At 52.6% G+C, this 19,707-nt stretch overlaps 1 protein-coding gene across 1 annotated transcript in view; it reads left to right on the top strand.

The window, feature by feature from the left end:
- LOC103345127 (ATP-binding cassette sub-family A member 13) overlaps positions 1-19,707 on the top strand; it is a 302,255-nt gene that overhangs the window by 11,516 nt on the left and 271,032 nt on the right. The window contains exons 4-10 of the mRNA XM_089315631.1: positions 481-644; positions 1,353-1,432; positions 2,654-2,775; positions 9,563-9,757; positions 12,359-12,523; positions 13,720-13,897; positions 18,116-18,255. Coding sequence (XP_089171757.1) covers positions 481-644; positions 1,353-1,432; positions 2,654-2,775; positions 9,563-9,757; positions 12,359-12,523; positions 13,720-13,897; positions 18,116-18,255 — 1,044 coding nt within the window. The remainder of the gene's footprint in view (positions 1-480; positions 645-1,352; positions 1,433-2,653; positions 2,776-9,562; positions 9,758-12,358; positions 12,524-13,719; positions 13,898-18,115; positions 18,256-19,707) is intronic.

Consider the following 19,707-nt stretch of genomic DNA (forward strand, 5'->3'; position numbering starts at 1 on the left):
CTCCTGGTGGTTTTGATTAGTAGTTCCCTGATGATTAGTGATGCCGCGTGCCTTTTCATGGACCGGTTGGTCACTTTTGGGTCATCTTTGGAGAAATGTCTACTCGGGTCCTTGCCTTTTTCTTTTTTGGCTGTTGAGTTACACAACTTCCTAGGGGCTGAGCTCCAGGGAGGCAGGTGCCGGGTCCCTTAGCAGGGCACGGCTCACCCCCTGCCACAAACCCAAGGACGTGACTTTTCACCAAGCTGGTTAATGGCAGAACCAGCAGTAGACTCTGGACTCTGATTTCTCAGTCAGGAGTTCGCTCAGTTACTCTGAAATGTATGTGATGGTTTGCTGTGTCCTGAGAACACAGAAAATGCAAAAGTGGCAGTGCAGGTAATACTGGTGAGGGCACATGCTTATCTGGAACCCGGGCTTCAGCTCACATGAGGAAGTCTCTGTTCTAACCTATCATTGCATCATTGTTGTGTTTTGCAGGAAATTGAAGAGATATGGTCCTCACCCACTCAACTGACTTGTGAAAGTCTCATCAGAAATCTTTCTAGAGCCTTGGGAAGCCTGAAGAGCAACCTGGAAAATGCCACCGCCCAGGACTGCATGTGCCAGCCCGAGCTGGGGCCTGCTCAGCAGCGCGCCCACAGGTATGCACTGTAGGGCTCCTGCCTTTGCCGGGAGCATTTTTGAATTATGGCTCTCAGACACTCATCTGTGCCACATGCTGTTAGTATACGTGTGCGTATGTGTGCAGATTAGGTATATGACTTCCTAAGTAACATCCGAATTTTCTACGACTAGGCTTTTCAATGCTAAATGTGAGAACGACATTCACTATAGGCCAACATTGTTGGTGATCAAGATATTAGATCAAAAGGTGACCCAAGATTGCAGATGGCATTAAATGTGGATCAACGAACAGTCACGTTTTTTCCAATTAGATATTTTTTGAATCTTAGTGCTCCAGACACATGGGTGCTGGAGGGGGAGTCCAGGGGCTTTGTTTTCCGCAGATGGCTCGTTCGCAGACAGAGGGGTGTCGTCTGACTCTTGCTATGCTGATTTCCGGGCTGTTCCCGTGAGCTACGCTTTCTGTCCTTTCATATTTGTGAGAGGTTGTTTATGATACATCCCTGCTGCTCTGGGTCATTGTGCGTGGCAGGGACTCCGAGGAGGCGGTTTTGGAGTGCTGCTATGACGGGGGGTTCACACACCGACAGTATGGGCAAGGGCTGTGTGGACCTGTGGTCTCGCGTCCAGCTCGCCTCCTGGAACGAAGGCAGCACTGCTGACTCCCATCCTGCTTCTTGTGTTTTTATCTTGGCTATTTAATTTTTAATTTTCTGCTGTCTTAGGTTTGCCAAAAGCCTTGCAGAGACCTGGTTGTCAGGGTTTCCCATCGCGACTTTTCTCAGCAATTTCACAGTAACTGAGGGTAAGTATTTGGTCCTCCTAGTTTGCATGATTAAACACTGTCTAGTTTTTTCACACAAATATATTACTAAAGTGTACAGGGGGAACAGCATGCTGTATGTGATGATTCACAACTCAGAACTCGTCTGGTCTGAGTGTTTGGGTTTTAAGGGAAGTCCTAAAATCCAGGCACAGAAGTCCAGCAGGGAAGGAGGAGAAGCTCCTGTGGTCTGGGTTTGGCCTCTTCCCTGGGCAAGATGGCTGACGTGTGTGGGTCTCTGACTCCTGGACATGGGGTTGACACGTGTGGGTCCCTGTGTCCTGGACATGGGGTTGACATGCGTGGGTCCCTGACTCCTGGACATGGGGTTGACATGTGTGGGTCTCTGATTCCTGGGCAAGATGGCTGACATGCGTGGGTCCCTGATTCCTGGACATGGTGGCTGACATGTGTGGGTCCCTGTGTCCTGGACATGGTGGCTGACATGTGTGGGTCCCTGACTCCTGGACATGGTGGCTGATGTGTGTGGGTCTCTGATTCCTGGACATGGTGACTGACATGTGTGGGTCCCTGATTCCTGGACATGGTGGTTGACATGTGTGGGTCCCTGACTCCTGGACATGGGGTTGACATGTGTAGGTCCCTGTGTCCTGGACATGGTGACTGACATGTGTGGGTCTCTGATTCCTGGACATGGTGACTGACATGCGTGGGTCCCTGATTCCTGGACATGGTGGCTGATGTGTGTGGGTCTCTGATTCCTGGACATGGTGGTTACATGCGTGGGTCCCTGACTCCTTGACATGCGGCTGACATGTGTGGGTCCCTGAGTCCTTGCTTGTTCAGTCTACACCACTCATGAAGCTTCCTGTAGCAGCAATAGACCAGGACTGGAGTTCTGGCAAGCACGTACGTGGCTCTCTTGGAAGGTGAGTAGAGATTGGTGTATAGAGGGCTTTCCTGTGGCACTAGGGCATAGTGCCCTAAGGAAAAGTGCTTTTGAAAGTAAGTCTTCAAGCACACAGGTCAGGGCCAGAAAGCCCCATGTCCCTGGGGTTTGGTTTGGCTGCAGTGTAAGTTATCTCAGTCACTTCTCGAGGGCGAACGTTACCTTATTCAGTGTTGACGGTGAACTGATTGTTGTGAAGGAAACTGCCTTTGCCGGGTTGTAACCTCAGACTCTGTTTTCACAGTCGGCTGTAATCTAAACACTTGTCGGAGTTTTCTTGCTTCATTTTGCAGGTGTGAAAATCAAAGATTTGATGAACAACATCACCGAGTTAACTGAAGAGCTTCGGTCTTCTGTCCACATCTCCAACGAAGCCATCCACAGCATCTTGGAAGCCAACGTGTCCCGCTCCGAGGTACAGTGCTGCTGCCTGTGCACCGCGCCTGCCCGAGCAGCCTTCGGCCGGAAGCCCGTGGTGTTCCTGTAGCCCCTGCTCCTCTTCCTCCTTCCCCTCCCTGGGTGACGGCAGGGGTTCCTGCGCCAGTGATGTGACAGGAGGCAGGAAGGAAACGAGAGAACAGGCACAGAACAGAAGGATGTCATTGCATCACATCAAAGATGTGGGGCCTTTAATTGTATGATGTTCTCTTTATTTGGGGCTAAAAAGGCTAACGTTGGTGATGTTGACTCCAGTGACTCATAACCCCACAGCATGGCATTGCAGGGTTCAGTAGGTGTTGTAGCGTTCTCAAAATATTTCCAAAAGCAAGCCCAGCCAAATACTCGTTGAAATCAGCTGTGATTTCCCCTGTGTGGGGAAGAACTGTGCAACCGTGTGCTCCATGGCGGCTCCTTGTAAAAGCAGCTGTGTGACGAGAGGCTGTGTCCTCTCCAAGATGGGTGAGAAGCACTGCCTAAGGCCACGGACAAAGTGATGAAAATGTCCACAGTGGCTGCAACAAGTCAAAGCGTGGGCAGCTCACGCTGGGTGGTTTTGGGTCATGGCCCCCCCTTGGAGGAGGGGAGCAGGGAACTGCACAGTTGGGTCAGGTGCCTCTGGAGTCCTAGCAGGTGCTATTCTTTTTTTAAGATTTATTTTATTTGTTTTGAAAGAGTTACAGAGAGAGGCAGAGACAGAGAGGTCTTCCATCTGCTTGTTCACTCCCCAGATGGCTGCAAAAGCCAGAGCTGCGCCGAACTGAAGCCAGGAGCTTCTTCTGGGTCTCCCACGTGGGTGCAGGGGTCCAAGGACTTGGGCCATCTTCTACTGCTCTCCCAGGCCCTAGCAGAGAGCTGGATGGGAAGAGGAGCAGCCAGGACTAGAACCGGCGCCCACATGGGATGCCAGCGTTCAGGCCAAGGTTTTAACCCGCTGAGCCACAGCGCTGGCCCCAGCAGGTGCTATTCTGAGACACCCTTTCAGCTTTCCAACTGGGGCTTTCTCTTCTTGTTTGTGGAACCTTCTAGAAGCGGTAAGTGTGAGGCTAACTCACAAGTGAACATCTCAGTTGACAATGAAGACACGTTTCATTTCATGTCAATTCTGCTTAACTGGGGATGAGCACAAGCTTCAGAGACAGATTGATTAGATCAAGGAAAAACTGGACCGAAAGCTGGGAGTCCGAATGACAGCATCACCAAGTTACTTATGGTAAAATACACAGCACCTATTTCTCATGGCAAAAATACCAGGTTCAGCTTGTCAAACACCAGTGTGCACAGAAATACTGAGGAGGTGGGGGGGCAGGGAGAAGTGGTGAGATTTTTCCCACAAACCTCGTGTGCTGTCCTATAAAGGGACAGTCACGGCTTTGGTTTGGAATCTTTAGTTTTTATCTTTTATTTAATGAATATAAATTTCCAAAGTACGACTCATGGGTTACAATGGCTTCCCCCCCCCCATACCGTCCCTCCCACCCACAACCCTCCCCTTTCCCACTCCCTCTCCCCTTCCATTCACATCAAGATTCATTTTCGATTATCTTAATATACAGATCAGCTTAGTATACCTTAAGTAAGGATTTCAACAGTTTGCTCCCACACAGAAACATAAAGTGAAAAATAATAGATGATTTTTTTTAAATGATGATGAAATCAGATCAGACCTATTGTCATGTTTAATCCCAGTGAGAGTCAAGTTGGGAATTGATAATTTCTTTTTTTTTTTTTTTTTTTTGCGGGAGTCTGTAATGGGAAAGGGAATGGGGATGGAGTCAACCTGAGAGGCTGCCGGCCCGGTCCCTTTCAGATGCAAAGGCCTGTGAGCCGTCTGTTTGGGCCCCGCTATTCCCGGTGGGAGCTGGCTGGTCAGCAAGCCGCCTCCGGGTGTCGCTGCCGCCCTGCGCCCCGAGGGCTGTGTTCCGAGGCCTCAATTCCGAGGATGTCCAGGGAGAGGCTTTTGTTGCAGTGCTTTGTGCAGTTTCCACTTTGTGTGTCGTCACTGCGCCTTTGGCAGCGTGAGTCACTGGGGTCACCTAAATCGCCGGCGGTTAGGTAATCGGAAGGGCTATTTTTAAGCGCTGCAACTTTGCTATTGGAATTTATAATGATGCAATTTGAACACAGTGTGTTCATGGAGCCGCATTTACCTACAGATCCAGCAGGGCTTGCGCTGGGGTGGGGCTGGCTCTTTGGGCCCTGGTGTGTGTGTGTGTGTGTGTGTGTGTGTGTGTGTGTGTGTTTATTTATTTATTTGAAAGACAGCATTACAGAGAGGCAGAGGGAGAGAGAGAGGGGTCGTCCATCTTCTGTTTCACTCCCTAGATGGTTGCCAGAGCTGTTCTGACCAGGAGCCAGGAGCTTCTTCCGAGTCTCCTACGCAGATGCAGGGGCCCAAGCACTTGGGCCACCTTCCACTGCTTTCCCAGGCCACGGCAGAGAGCTGGGTTGGAAGTGGAGCAGCTGGGACTCAAACTGGCGCCCATATGGGATGCCGGCACTGCAGGTGGCAGCTTTACCTGCTGCCATAGCGCCGGCCCCAGACCCTGGCATTTTCTAGACGGTGAAGTTGGCAGCACATTTGCTGGACTCCTCCTTGTCTTTCTCCTTGGGATTCTCTGCCGTGGTTTCGGGGTCAGTTTGCAGGTTTATCCTGTAAGACAGTGCACGCTGCTGCTGGCCACAGGGAACACTGTTCAGTGGGCTGAACCAAAATTCTTCTTCTCCCTGCCTGCCTTCTTCCCTCCCTCTGTGGCTTCTCCTTCCTCCTCTAGGAAGGGGAGGGGCTGCCCAGAGAGTTCTGGTCTCTCCTGGGGGGCTTCTTCCAATACAAAGTTATCCTTATCCGTGGCTTTATTTCTCTAGAAGAAATGACGGTGGTACATCTGGTCAAGTTTCCTGCCTCGTCTTAGGTTGGTTCCATTGACAAATCCACGACCTGGATTCTGCCAGGATTGTTATTTGTCGTTGATTTCCAAAATTGGTTTAAAAAATGAAGCTGAGGTGGCTTTCATTTTCTCCATGACTTTGTGGAAGCTGTAGATGATGGAGAGTGGGAGCTGGGAACAGGGGTGGAAGGCTGGGTGCAGAGGTGGCCAGACAGCAGCGCTGTGGAGAGGTGCAGCCAGCCACGTGCTGACCTCAGGGCAGGGCCTGTGGTGCTGAGCCAGGAGCCACCTGCAGGGCACGGCAAGGTGGGGGCGGGGCCTGTGGTGCTGAGCCAGGAGCCACCTGCAGGGCACGGCAAGGTGGGGGCGGGGCCTGTGGTGCTGAGCCAGGAGCCACCTGCAGGGCACAGCAAGGTGGGGGCGGGGCCTGTGGTGCTGAGCCAGGAGCCACCTGCAGGGCATGGCAAGGTGGGGCCAAGGCCTGTGGCTGCTTCTGCCCCACCCAGTTCTACCCTTATGGAAACAAGCAGGGGTCTCCTCAGTCTCTTTGGGAGTAAAGAAGGGATTCATTCGCTTTATCCACACACCCCCGCCCCCCGACACACACACACACACACACACACACACACACACAGAGTCGTGTTTCTCAACCATTGGATCCATCCACCTCTCACTTCTAGAACTACCCTGTGAGTCAAATCTGTCTTTGCAGCTCATTGCTGACGGCCTCCTGGTAGGAGCTGAGCGCTCCTGCACGCTGTCCCCTGTGTCCGGAGCTTTGTGTGCCATTGAATTCTAACACCCCGTGTGGTCTTGGATCTTCACTTCACCCCTACCGGATGGACACAGGCGGGATCACAGGCTGTCGGTGACTCTCGGGAGGTCACACAGGAAGAGCCAGAGTGGCTGCGTCCCTCGCGTTTGCCTCTGTGGCCGTTTATCCCCAGGCGGTCCCCTTTCATGAGGAGGGGTCTCTCTTGCTCCCGGTTTTAGAGGCTGGCAGTCCAGATGTCCCGGCGCAGGCACTGGCGAAGGGCCTTAGTGGAGGCAGCTTTGTTGGAAGAGCAGGAGGAAAGGCCAGGCTTGCCCTGTTCATAACAACCCCTGTGATGGCTACCCTAGAGGTCGCAGAGAGCCGCCTGGCCGCCAGGCTCCACCCCTCCCCCACCAGTGCCACCCTGGGGACCAAGCTCCTCCCATGGCCCTGGGGACCCGGCTGGAGTCAGCCCTCCGCTCCTGGCCGCGAAGCCCGGCTCGGCTCACAGCGTCTGCCCCAGCCGCCCCTCCCACCCTCTGGGGCCACCTCTGTCCCTCTGACAGGCGCAGGCTCTGTCCTCACCACCTGCCCGTAGGTCACTGCCAGGTGCTGGGCTGCCAGAGCCGCCCTCCCCGTGTCCCCTCGCGGCTGTGCCGCTGCCCCTCACGCTGGCGACACTGAAGTTCAGGAAATGAGCCACTGCTGAAGAGGCAAGCGACTTCCTGCAGGTCGTTCTCATTTTTAAACCAGACCAGTTCTCGGGTACCCAGATAAACGCCCTGGTCAATACCCAGATAGGTGCCCGGACAAATGCCTCGACCAGCACCCAGATGAGCGTCCAGATCACTCAGAAAACGCCCAGGTCGATACCCAGATAGGTACCCAGATAAACGCCCATCAATACTCAGATGCCTAGATTATCATCTTGACTGATACCCAGGTAAACACCCAGGTCGGTACCTGGATAGGTACCCGGATAAACGCCCATCAATACTCAGATGCCTAGATTATCATCTTGACTGATACCCAGATAAACACCCAGGTCGATACCCAGATAAATGCCCATCAATACTCAGATGCCTAGATTATCATCTTGACTGATACCCAGATAAACACCCAGGTCGATACCCAGATAAATGCCCATCAATACTCAGATGCCTAGATTATCATCTTGACTGATACCCAGGTAAACACCCAGGTTGATACCCAGATAAACGCCCATCAATACTCAGATGCCTAGATTATCATCTTGACTGATACCCAGGTAAACACCCAGGTCGATACCTGGATAGGTACCCGGATAAACGCCCATCAATACTCAGATGCCTAGATTATCATCTTGACCAGTACCCAGGTAAACACCCAGGTCGATACCTGGATAGGTGCCCAGATAAACGCCCACCAATACTCAGATGCCTAGATTATCATCTTGACCAGTACCCAGGTATACACCCAGGTCGGTACCCGGATAGGTACCCAGATAAACGCCCATCAATACTCAGATGCCTAGATTATCATCTTGACTGATACCCAGGTAAACACCCAGGTCGATACCCGGATAGGTACCCGGATAAACGCCCATCAATACTCAGATGCCTAGATTATCATCTTGACCATTACCCAGATGAACACGCAGCTCAGTACCCAGAAAACACCCAGATCAATACCCGGATCGATACCAGCCCAGCACCCCGATAACTATTGGAGTGGCCGAGTGCGTGTGCCAGGCTCTTGGGAAGGGTGACCCCTGCCCCAGGTCCCTCATCCCATGACAACTTCCCAGACCCACACCCTGGAAAGGCCTCCGGGGCTGGGCGTCTGTGTTTTGGGTCACTCGTAGGATTTGCTGGCAGAGCCCAGCAACGGCTGCCTGTGCTGTTTTGGAAAGGAGTCGCTGTTGGTGTGTGCGCCCAAGTGCTTCAGTGTCGTCTCCGTTTGTTCTTCATTCCTCCTGCCCCCACCCCACTCCCCACCCACTCTGCTCTAGCGACAGCAGAAGGGGACACAGTCAGGTCTTCGGAAGGTAAATGGTAGAATCTGAAGCGCCACAGAGGGCAGCACACTTGCCCCTGGGGCTGTCGTGCTGAGCTGTTTAACAACGCTCACAGCAGGACCAGATTCTGAGGCATGGGGAGCCCAGAGCTAGGCGCTGGGTGACCAGGGAGGCCAGGGCTCTGCGGGCAGGCATGGAGAGGCCTGGACTGGGCGGCGCTGGGCAATGCCCGCGGAAAGCCCTGGCACCTCCCGTGAACTGTTTGAACAACACCCCTTTGCGAGGGACGTGTCCTCCAGGGTCTGCCTCATGGGGCCGAACACAGGGGCCTCTCTGAGGAAGCCGAGGGTGAGTGCCTGGACCCCACCTCCAGGCGTTCCCGCGGGACCTCCTGCTCGCTGCAGAGCGCGGGTCTGGAAATGGAGGCGTAAAGGAAAACCTGGCGAGGTGTGTGCCCTGCGAGCCCCGGGTGACAGCCGGGACTTCCTGCTCAGCCGGTGTGACCAGGTTTGTCTGCAACACTCGCACCTCGGCTCATAGCGATTGCATCCCAGCCGTTTCTCGGGAGCGACTCTGTGTGCGCTGGTCTGACCCACGTTCTCGGGTACTTGGCCAGGCATTATTTTAAATGTCCCTGTGAAGGTGGTTCTGAGTGAGGTTAATGCTGACATTGGCAGGTGTGGAGCAAAGCACGTTGTGCTTAGAGTGGGTGGGCCTTGTCCCATCAGCTGGAGCATGAAGAGAAACACGGAGGTCGCCCAAGGGAGAGGGAATTCTGCCTTGCACCTGACTCAGCGGCAGCCCCTCCCTCGGTCCCCGGCCTGCTGGCCCACCCACAGGCTTTGGGCTCGTCACCCCTGCAACTGCAAGAGTCAGTTCCTTAAGGTGTGTGTGTGTGTGTGTGTGTGTGTGTGTGTGTGTGTGAGAGAGCAAGAGCGAGCGCGCGAGTGCATATTCACACACTAACCCTAACCTTTCTGAGATGTTGGAGACTAGGGCACACTCTCCCAAGCAGTGCCCTTCCGGAGGTGGGGAGCCGAGCAGGGGCTGGGAAGTGGGCTCGGGCCCTCCCGGCAGCGCCTGTGCCGGCAGGTGTGCTCACTGGCCACCCTGCGCTCTGGCTCAGGTTCTCTGGAGCGCCCTCACCGCGGCTCTGTCTGGAAGGTGTGATCAGGAAATCCTGCGCCTCCTGCTGACGCTTCCCGAGGACGAGACGTCTCGGTTTGTGACGGAGGAGCTCTGTGGCCTGCCCGGGTCCCGGGTGTACCCTCTGCTTGTGTCCATGGGTCGGAACCTGAACCTGCGGAGCTTCGTTTACCAAGTAAGGAGACCTGGCTGCTGGGGTCTGTGTGGTTGTGCCCTGGTAGCTGCCAGGGCCTGGGGAAGGACCCCCTCAGGTCCCAGAAGCCATGGGTGCTCAAGGCCCTTGTGCAAGATGGTGCAGCAGCTGCACAGGGCCTGTGCACATCCCCCCACACAGCTTAAGTCATCTCTGGGCTACTTACACCCCCCCACACAATGCCAGTGCTATGTGCGTTGTGGCGTCATATTATTTAGGGAATCACGAGGAAAACTGCTTGGTGTGCATCCCTTCTCTTTAGGGACCTAGCACACTACTTCCTGTAGTGTTTGGGGAAGCTGGGGCGGGCCTGGCATGCCCCCAGACTGCCGAGTTGGGTGCTGCCCCACCCCACTGAGGCCATGGCCTTCTCCCCCATTCACATCCTGGCCCCATGGCTTCTGGCCGTTGGAGTGATGTATCCAGCTAGCCTGCCCTGTGGGAGGGGGAAGGGTGGACAGCAGAGAAAGCCCCACCCTGTGTGCCAGCTCCTTTGCTGCCCTGACCCAGAGGGAGGGAGAGGAAGCTAATGGTGGCAACACGGGTTGGGAAAAGCTGAATGTGGGCGGTGATTGGTGCGAGGGCGAGCCCGGATCCAACGTGTGCAGACCCCGGCCCTACATGGGCAGCCCGGTTCCCAGCCTTGGCCTCGGGCTGCTCCTTCCAGAAGCTCCTCTCTGGCCTTCACTGGCCAAATCATGGCTGGTGTTTCCCGATCCCTCGCTCTCACCCTGAGGCATTGGTCTTGCTCCTGCTTCAGCCGTTTCCCGCTCAGGGACCTGTGGCTTCACAACATCTGGGCTCATCAGGGCTGCGGGCAGCCGTGGGTCCCCTGAGTATAGGAGAGAGAGGTCTTGGGATCAGGAGAGGGGGAACTGCCCTTCCCGCTGTCCTCCGCCGCCTTCTGTCACTGAGAATCCAGGGGGTAAACGTTGGAACACACACGCTCATTCCAAGCCCAAGTAATTTTCAGAGTAAGCAGCATTAATGCTCAGAGGAGGATGGACAGTTCCCGAATGTCCCCGTCATTTGCAAGCTCCGCTCTACCTTCGTGGAATTGTTTCTCGTGGCCAGCTTGCTGGGCGGCTCAGTTCCCTGTTTGCCCGTTACAGACCCCTCTCCCAAGGTACACCATGCCTTCTGGGAAGTGGACAGGGCTCCACTAGCGGGCCAGTGTTTCAGCGGCCACTCTGCTACCTGCACAACAGCCTCCCATCTGAGACTGGTGTTTCCGAGGCTCCCGTCGTCACTTTGACAAGGCCATCGTTTCTGCCAAGACCCATCTGGGGGATTGAGGTTGGGGGCTGGGTTCCGTCTCCCTGACAGAGTGAAAGCGATGCCAGTATTGATGGCACAGGTGCCGTTGATCAGGTCTGCCCAGGGCGCGCCCAGCGGAAGGGGACTAGTGCCCGAGGCTGCTCAGATGGGAGGGCAGGTGCCGTGCATCCGTCCCAGTGCAACTTCGGCTACCACAGCCGCACACCTTCTGTTCCGCTTGGCCGTGGGGGTACCTGCAGCCACTTGAGAGATTCCGCTGGGTGTGCCGGTGCTGTGCCTAACTCCCTGTCACGCCCACCACACGTCAGGGGGCAGCGTCTGCCGGTTCTAGAGAGCAGCTATAATTAGGTGAGTGGAAGAACTGACCAAGCCAGTCCGCTTCTGCTGACTCGTGCCTTGGTCCTGAGGGATGGAGTCCTATCAGCAGAGCGCGTCTGTGGAGGATGAAGCTGTGGTCTCGGAGCCCCAGAGGCCGGGAGCCAGCGGCCAGTGTGCGAAAGTGAGAACAGCGGCAGTCAGATCCTCTGCCCCAGGCAGAAAACTGGACATTCAGTGTGCAGATGACACACGCAGGAGTGGGACTCGTCCGTCTTCCCAACCCCATGGAAGGATGTGGCATTGGTGGACTTATCTGTTATCCAGCGAGTACTGTGCCAGCAGTACTGCCAGATGCTCTCCTGTCCCGGCAGCTGCAGATCAGTGCTGGCAAAATCCCCGGCTCTGTGGAATTCACGCTGCAGAATTCACAAAATGCAAGCAGTACTTGTGAGTCAAATGCCTGGTGTGGCGGGTGGTGACCACGCAGCAGGACTTGATGGGCTCTAAGTCTGCAGGCCTGAGCCCTGTAACTGGAGACTCCGGGAAAGCTGTGAGCTCTCCAAGCCTTGGATTCCTTGTGCGTGAAGCAGGCTCTGCACTGTGCATCCGCAGGCTCCGGCCGGACTGGAATGACGCGTGCATGTTATGAATATTGCAAAGCCGCCGATCAATGTAAATTGCGTCCTGTGTGGGTACGGTTTGTTCTGAACCTCTTAAATTTCCACCTTGGTCACCTGAGAGATGTAAGAAATGTTTCCAAAATGATTTGACTGCTAACTGCTAACGGTAGGTCATACATGGTCTTGGTTTGCAACACTGAGCTATGGCTCCACTAATGAAGGGGTTATTTTTTTTTTTCTCCTGTAGAGGACAGCAAAGATAGCTCTGAAGTCAGAGAATCCAACCAATCACCAGGTTTTCCCTCTCCAAGGGTGCTTGTGAGAGTACAGGTGTTGAGTATCTGACGTTGTGTTTCTGTCCCGTAAGACTCTGATACCACCCGAAGCCAGGGGCTTGCTCCACTCCCTGTCGGATGTCGTGTCCAGCCTCAGCTCCTTGCTCGGCAGAGCCCAGTACGTCCTCCGACACCTTCCTGCGTTTCTTCACACCCTGGAAATTGACGCCTTGCTGGACACCTCTGGCTTTCTGCAGGTGCGTGGTTGATCCTTGCCCCGGGAAAGTTTTGATTTTGCTCCCTTTTTTATTTTCTTGTATTTGTTCCTTGTGTCTGTTATTTCTCTTTGAATGTCTAAAGTTCGTATTAGACAACAAAATGTAGGCACTTGGAATGCCTTTTTCTGTCTCTGGAGGCCCCTGGGTGGTGCAGCGTAGGCTTCACGTCTCCCTGACAACTGATAGAACACTGCGAAGTGTGTGTGGCTGCACATTGTGCCAGTGTGGAGGTGGGACGGGCCAGGCATGGCCTGCGGAGCGGAAATCACCAGCACAATTATGCGCACAGATGAGACTTCAAGGGCCTGCTTAACCTAACTCGGAGAGCAAATTGCTTTCAAGAACCTTAAAAACATTTATTTACATATAAATAATTGGCTTACAAATTACAGATCATTTGAGGCGAATGCAAACACAAACTTGAAATAGGTTGGCAGCTTGATATTCGTTTTTGCTTGAATTCTCCTTGTCTGGCGGAGGAGGAGGAGGAGTCCAGGGTCACTGGCGATGGGAGTGTAGCACCAGGAGCTGACACACACCCCCAGAGCTGCTGAGGCGGCAGGAGGCCGGTGTGCCCATCAGCCGAGGGGTCATCTGGACAGCTCTGATACCAGAGTGATTTGGTGGCAGGAACACAAGTTAAGCCTGTGAGCTCGTCTGAGTTAGTGCTGTTTTATGGATTAATAATTTATTACTGGATAAACATCAAGGATTTGCTGGTGTGAGTGTAAATGTGTGCATATATGTTGTGTATAGATTGTTTCTATGAGTGCATATAGGTGCATATGTGTAAGTCTGCACACATATGCACTTGTATGCATACACATGTGTCTACACATGTGCTGTGCACACGTATAAGCACAGGTGTCATGCATATGTGTACACATGTGTTGTAAGCATGTGTCTTCCTGTATGTGCGTGGGTGTACATGTATGAACACATGCATGTGGGCATGTGCATGAATTTGCTTTTCCTCTAGCGTATTAGCCACAGAAAAATCATTGTAGCGATCTGAATGGTGCCCGAAGGGCAGACGAGACCAGACCAGGGCTTCTGAGCTCTGACTTGTTGAGCATTTTGTACATTCAATTGAAGAAAGGAACACCCTTTCAGGAGTGTGCCAGGGAACTGCTTTAAAGCATGGTGTAGTAGCAAGTGCCTTCTTACATCCCTAGGTTCCAAGAAGTGGCCTGGCCAGAGGGTCAGTCTTCGGCTCTTTCCAGACTGTGGTGAAGATGGTTTGCAAGGACCAAGCATCTTTTCTCAGTGATTCCAACAGCTTCATTAATTTGCCCAGAGTTAATGAGCTCTTGGAGGATGACAAGGAGAAATTCAACATTCCTGAGGATTCAAGTAAGACAACAGTCGTTAGTAGTTGTAGGCTCGTTTGTATGTTGCTAACTGGCCCGCTTTATCCCAAACATTCTGTGTAGGAGCCGACACCTGCCAGCACAGGACTTCCCCTTTGCTTTCACGATAGGCAGCTGCTCCCTGGCTGCCGGCTTTGGAAGACAGTGCCGTGGCGCAGGTTCATGCTCTCACCTGTGTCACTGAGCAGCCCCTTTGTACTTCAGGCCAACCAGAGGGGGCAGGGCCCAGGCACAAAGACAGTGGTCACCACCCTGGCGCTTGCAGACTGGCTGTATCCTTGAACACAGAGGACTTGAACGTGTCCTCCTGCAGATTTGTCACATGTGAGCCTGAGCTACAGATGAGAGCCGACCATGTGTGGTTTCCTGGCCTTGTGCTGAGAAGGGCTGGTGAGCTGGTGAGGGTTGCGGCTTAGACACGTCAGCCCTGTTGATAACAGGCTGCAGGCTTTTGCTCCCGTGGTGCTGTCTGAGCCACGGCAGTCTCCTGCATGACGTGGAATCGCAGTACCGCTTCTGGGAGTGCCGGGAGGAGGAGGATGGTGTATGTTGGAGGAGGTGATGTCTACTGGAGGTGCTGGGAGGATGGTGTATGTTGGAGGAGGTGATGTCTACTGGAGGTGCTGGGAGGATGGTGTATGTTGGAGGAGGTGATGTCTACTGGAGGTGCTGGGAGGATGGTGTATGTTGGAGGAGGTGATGTCTACTGGAGGTGCTGGGAGCAGGAGGAGCGTGGAAATCTCTCCAGCTGGTGTAGGATGAGAAGCCAGAGAGCAGTGTCCTCGAGCCACCTTGGAGGTCAGCGTGTGCTGCTGGTGGACAGCTGGGGCACCTGTCAGATATCCGGGGAGTGTGGCAGAGGTGCACACCACGGTCATCAGAGTTTGACTCTTTTTTGCTGTATCTTTCCCTCATATTCATTCTCATTCCCTCCCTCCCTCTCTCCCTCCCTCCCTGTCTCTCTCTCTCCCTCTCTCCGTCTCTCCCTCTCTCTCCCTCTCCCTCTCTCCCTCCCTCTCTCCCTCTCCTTCTCCCTCTCTCCCTCTCGTTTGTATGTTGATAACTGGCCCGCTTTATACTAAACATTCTGTGTAGGAGCCGACACCTGCCAGCACAGGACTTCCCCTTTGCTTTCACGATAGGCGGCCTCTCCCTGGCTGCCGGCTTTGGAAGACAGTGCCGTGGCGCAGGTTCATGCTCTCACCTGTGTCACCGAGCAGCCCCTTTGTACTTCAGGCCAACCAGTGGGGGCAGGGCCTCTCTCCCTCTCCCTCCCTCTCCCTCTCCCTCTCCCCCTCTCCCCCTCTCCCCCTCTCCCCCTCTCCCCCTCTCCCTCTCTCCCTCTCCCTCTGGCAGTCTCTCTAGAGTTCCTGTTTGTTCATCTAATCCAATAACACATCCTCTGGTTCATCCAGCTCTCACTGCAGACCGTCTGCATGCGTTTATTTCAAATGGCTGTCATGCTGATCATTAGACTCTAGCGGCAGCCTCATTTTCCGGGAGACATGACAGCTGCCCTGAGAATGTTTAATAGCCCGCCTGGGTACACACAAGTCACGAGGGGACGATGTCGGAAGGCCGGTATTCAACTTTCTTTTCCGGGGCGGGCGTGTGGTGCAGTAGCTGAGATGCCACTGGGGACGCCTGCCTCCTATCCTGGAGTGCCTGGGTTTGAGTCGTGGCTCTGCTTCCAACTCCAGCTTCCTGCTGCTGTGCACCCGAAGGCGACAGGCAATGGCTCAAGACCTTGGGGTTGTGCCACTTACGCAGGAGACGCGGATTGAGTTCTGGGCTACTGGGTTCAATCTGGCCCAGCCCTGGCTATGCAGACATTTGGGAAGTGAGCTAGTGCATAGCAGATCACTGTCTCTGCCTTTCAAAGAAATAAATAATTAAAAACATGAATAAAAATTAAAGACAAATATTTTTATGCATATAATGATTAAGTCTTTTCTGAAATAAAAATTACTGCTTTCTATATTGAGCTTGCAATTTAAAGAGTAAGTTAAAATATCAACCTCTATAATTAATGCTTTAATATTTTATGTAATCATTCTTTTATACTTTAGGGGATTATTTCTATTTTATTGTATGAGGGTACTTCAGAAGGTGCATGAAAACATGGAATTAAGAGATAAGTTTATTTTGGTACAAAAATAATTGGAAAAGCATGCATAGTTCTCATAATACACATTTTCCACAAACATTTTGAAGAATGTTCTCTGCACGAGTTTCAATTTTTAAATTTGAGAGGCAGCAACAAAGAAAGAATGTGCAGTGTCTGAAGCTGAGAGACGGGAACTCGATCCAGGTCTCATTGTGAGGGGCAGGATCCCAATCATTAAAGCCCTCACAGCTGTCCCCCTCTCCCCCAGGGTCTGCATTAGTATGGGATGAATCAGGAATTGGAGCTAGGGACTTCGACATGGAATGTGGAACCTTGTGCTAGGTGAAACGTCTGCCCTGGATTTCAATATTGTTTTGCATCAAAATAAACTTATCTTTGTTAATTAGAGAGAGAAAGAAATATGAATACCTATTCCCTGCATTCCCAGGTTCACTCCTCAAATGCCCACCGTGGCCAGGACTGAGCTGGGGCTGCAGCCAGGAATCAGGAATGCAGTCCAGGTCTCCCACGTGGGTGGTAGGAACCCAATCACTTGGGCCATCATCTACTGTCTCCTAAGTCCTACCCTGGTGGGAAATTGGAATTGGGAGCCAGAGCTGGAACTGGAACTCGGGCACTCTGGTGTGGGACACTGGCAGTTTAACTGCTGTTGCTAGGTCAAATGCCCATCCTAGACTTCTCTTAGTTTCATTTCCATGGACTTTTTGAACTATGTGTGTACTTTCAATGCTTTTTTTTCCTGTTCATATAGAAAATTGGGGAAGATGAAGTTAAATTGGTCACAACTGTACAGATCTTGGATATTATGAATCCTGTTGTCAAAGCTAAGAAATTTCCATTGAAAATATTTTCTTCATGGGTAAAAGAAAGTTACAATAAGATATTTGTCAGCTTTTTTTTTTTTTTTTAAAGATTTATTCAAAAGACAGGGTTACGGAGGAGGTAGTGAGAGAGAGAGAATGAGGTCTTCCATCTGCTGGCTTACTCCCCAAATGGCCAGAAGGGTTGAAGGTGAGCGGATGCAGAGCCAGGAGCCTCCTCCAGGTCTCCAACGTGGGTGCACAGGCCCAAGAACTTGGGCCGTCCTCTGCTGCTTTTCCATGTGCATTAGCAGGGAGCTGGATCGGAAGTGGAGCAGCCGGGACTTGAACCAGCACCCTCATGGGATGCGGGCACTGCAGGTGGCAGCTTTATCTGCTATGCCACAGCGCCGGCCCTGAATAAACTCTTAATTGAAACTGAGTATTGGGGCCGGCACTGTGGTGCAGTGGGTTAACATCCTGGCCTGAAGCGCCGACATCCCATATGGCCGCTGGTTCAAGATCCGGCTGCTCCACTTTCTATCTAGCTCTCTGCTATGGCCTGGGAAAGCAGTAGAAGATGGCCCAAGTCCTTGGGCCCCTGCACCTGTGTGGGAGACCCAGAGGAAGCTCCTGGCTACTGGCTTCGGATCGGCGCAGCCCTGGCTGTTGCGGCCAATTGGGGAATGAACCATCAGATGGAAGACCTCTCTTTCTCTCTCTTTCTTTGCCTCTTTCTCTGTGTAACTCTACCTTTCAAATAAATAAATCTTAAAGCTGAGTATCATTGCAACAATAATAAGAGCCAACATGAGGAATTTCAGTGTTTGAGTTGGATAATTGAATGTACCCAAAGTAGTAAGCTTGCTAATTCTGCACAGGTGTGTCAAAACTCAGTAGCAACTTGCAAGACTGCTTTCATGAGAAAAACCAAGCTCTGGTCTCAGTGACGTTGAAATGGGTATAATCTTTGTAAGACAGATTTATTATTGTTTCTTTCAAATTTTCAAGTGTCTTTGTCATCACTCAGTGCCCTATTGCCAAATTAGTCTGGATACCCAAGGGTTACCTCTCCCTTTTTTCAAGTCATTGCAGTGAGAGGGTCACGTGAGCCCAGAGCTGCTGCGCACTGGAGCGGGACACAGTCCTGCCTGCCTTCCCACGTCAGCATCGCGTCATGAAAACGGAGCACCTCCTGAGAAGTAGGGCATGGTGGGTGCCGAATAACCCGGCATCCTGTGTCTCAGAAGACTTTGCTTTTTATTGCTGACAGCTCCGTTTTGCTGGAAGCTGTATCAGGAAATCCTGCAGTCTGCAAATGGTGCCGTGGTGTGGTCCTTCCTGAAACCCGTACTCCACGGGAAAATCCTGTACACACCCAACACGCCCGGGGTCCACCAGGTCATTCGAAAGGTGAGTCCCCCGTGCTGCCAGCAAGCCGAGCTTCACACTGTCTCTCAGAATTGCCGCGTGTGCTGGGTTGCACACGTTTTCTTGTGTTGATTACAACTCATTTTGGCCTGAGTTTCCTCCTTGGCACTGTTGGTTTTAAACGTGGATTTTACCTCAGGAGCAGGGGCACCCATCAGACACGGGTGCAGGGGGAGTGTGGGGAGCCAGTGTTCAACACTGAGGACAGGGTGAGGTGGGATGGGCATGGGTGTTGCTCTTTTACAGACTTTGTATGTCTGTGAGATTCCATCATTCTGGTCTTCAAAGCCGCTTCTAATACCTCACGTTAACACCCAAGAGAGGAAGGAAGAGGAGCAACCAACCCACCACCAACCAAACGCTTCGTCAACCTCTTTGTGGGTCAACTACTCGGAGCCGCTTCCAGTACCTCATGTTAACAACACGAGAGGAAGGAAGAGGAGCAACCAACCCACCACCAACCAAACGCTTCGTCAACCTCTTTGTGGGTCAACTACTCGGAGCCCAGGGGGCTAACGCGACTCTGGCTCACTGGCCAGTGGTTTGGTCAGGACTCAGACACAGAATTGGACACAGAATTCCCTTGGACTCCTCATCCGTGAATCACTTCCCCTGGCATGTATGGACCGCAGTCTGTTTACTCACACCTTAGAGGATGTCTGAGTTTATCCAGTTTCTGGCTCTTAGATTTGCTTTTCTTTTCTTTCCTTCCTGTGGATTATTGGACCATTTCTTAGGATTCTCAGTCTACAGGATGGTTTTAGGAGGTAGATGTTTGACCTAGAAGTGAGGATGCCCTCATATCACATTGGAGTACCTGGATGTGAGTCTCAGATCCGCTCCCGATTCCAGGTTCCTGCTGTGCAGACCGTGGGAGGCAGCAGCAATGACTCAAGTGGTTGGGTCCTTGCCACCTAGGTGGGAGGCCTGTGGGGGGCTTGTACTGAGTTCTTGGCTCATGACTTTGTCCTCTTCCATCCCTGGCCATGGAAGGTATTTGAGGAGAGAGCCAAGAGGATGGGAACTTTCTCTGTTCATTAAATAATGAAGAAAAGAATGATTTTAGGATCCCCATCCTAAAAATAGTGCTTTTGAATGCAACTCTTTGCATGATACTTGTGGTGGCTGTGGTTATTAGAATACATGCTGGTATTGACATTTCACCTCCAGAGTCAAGTGTGAGAATCTTGCTTCCACTTAGTTCTCCTTAACTCCCCCACTTTTAAATGCTCAGGTGCCCCTCTTATGACGGGGCGACATCCTGATAAGCCCGACATATTCTAAGTGGAAGATTCTGTGAACCCATCTAACCTGTGGGCCACCCGCAGCATGCTGCCATGTCAGCGGGTTCCCTGTGATGGCAGGACGCCAGTGCTGGTGCCCAGAGTTCTCCTTGCTAGCCCAGGGAAAGATCCAAATTCAAAATTCATCGTG

Source organism: Oryctolagus cuniculus, chromosome 16 (assembly GCF_051225735.1).
Source record: "Oryctolagus cuniculus isolate XC-2025 breed Fujian yellow rabbit chromosome 16, ASM5122573v1, whole genome shotgun sequence".
NCBI lineage: Eukaryota > Metazoa > Chordata > Mammalia > Lagomorpha > Leporidae > Oryctolagus > Oryctolagus cuniculus.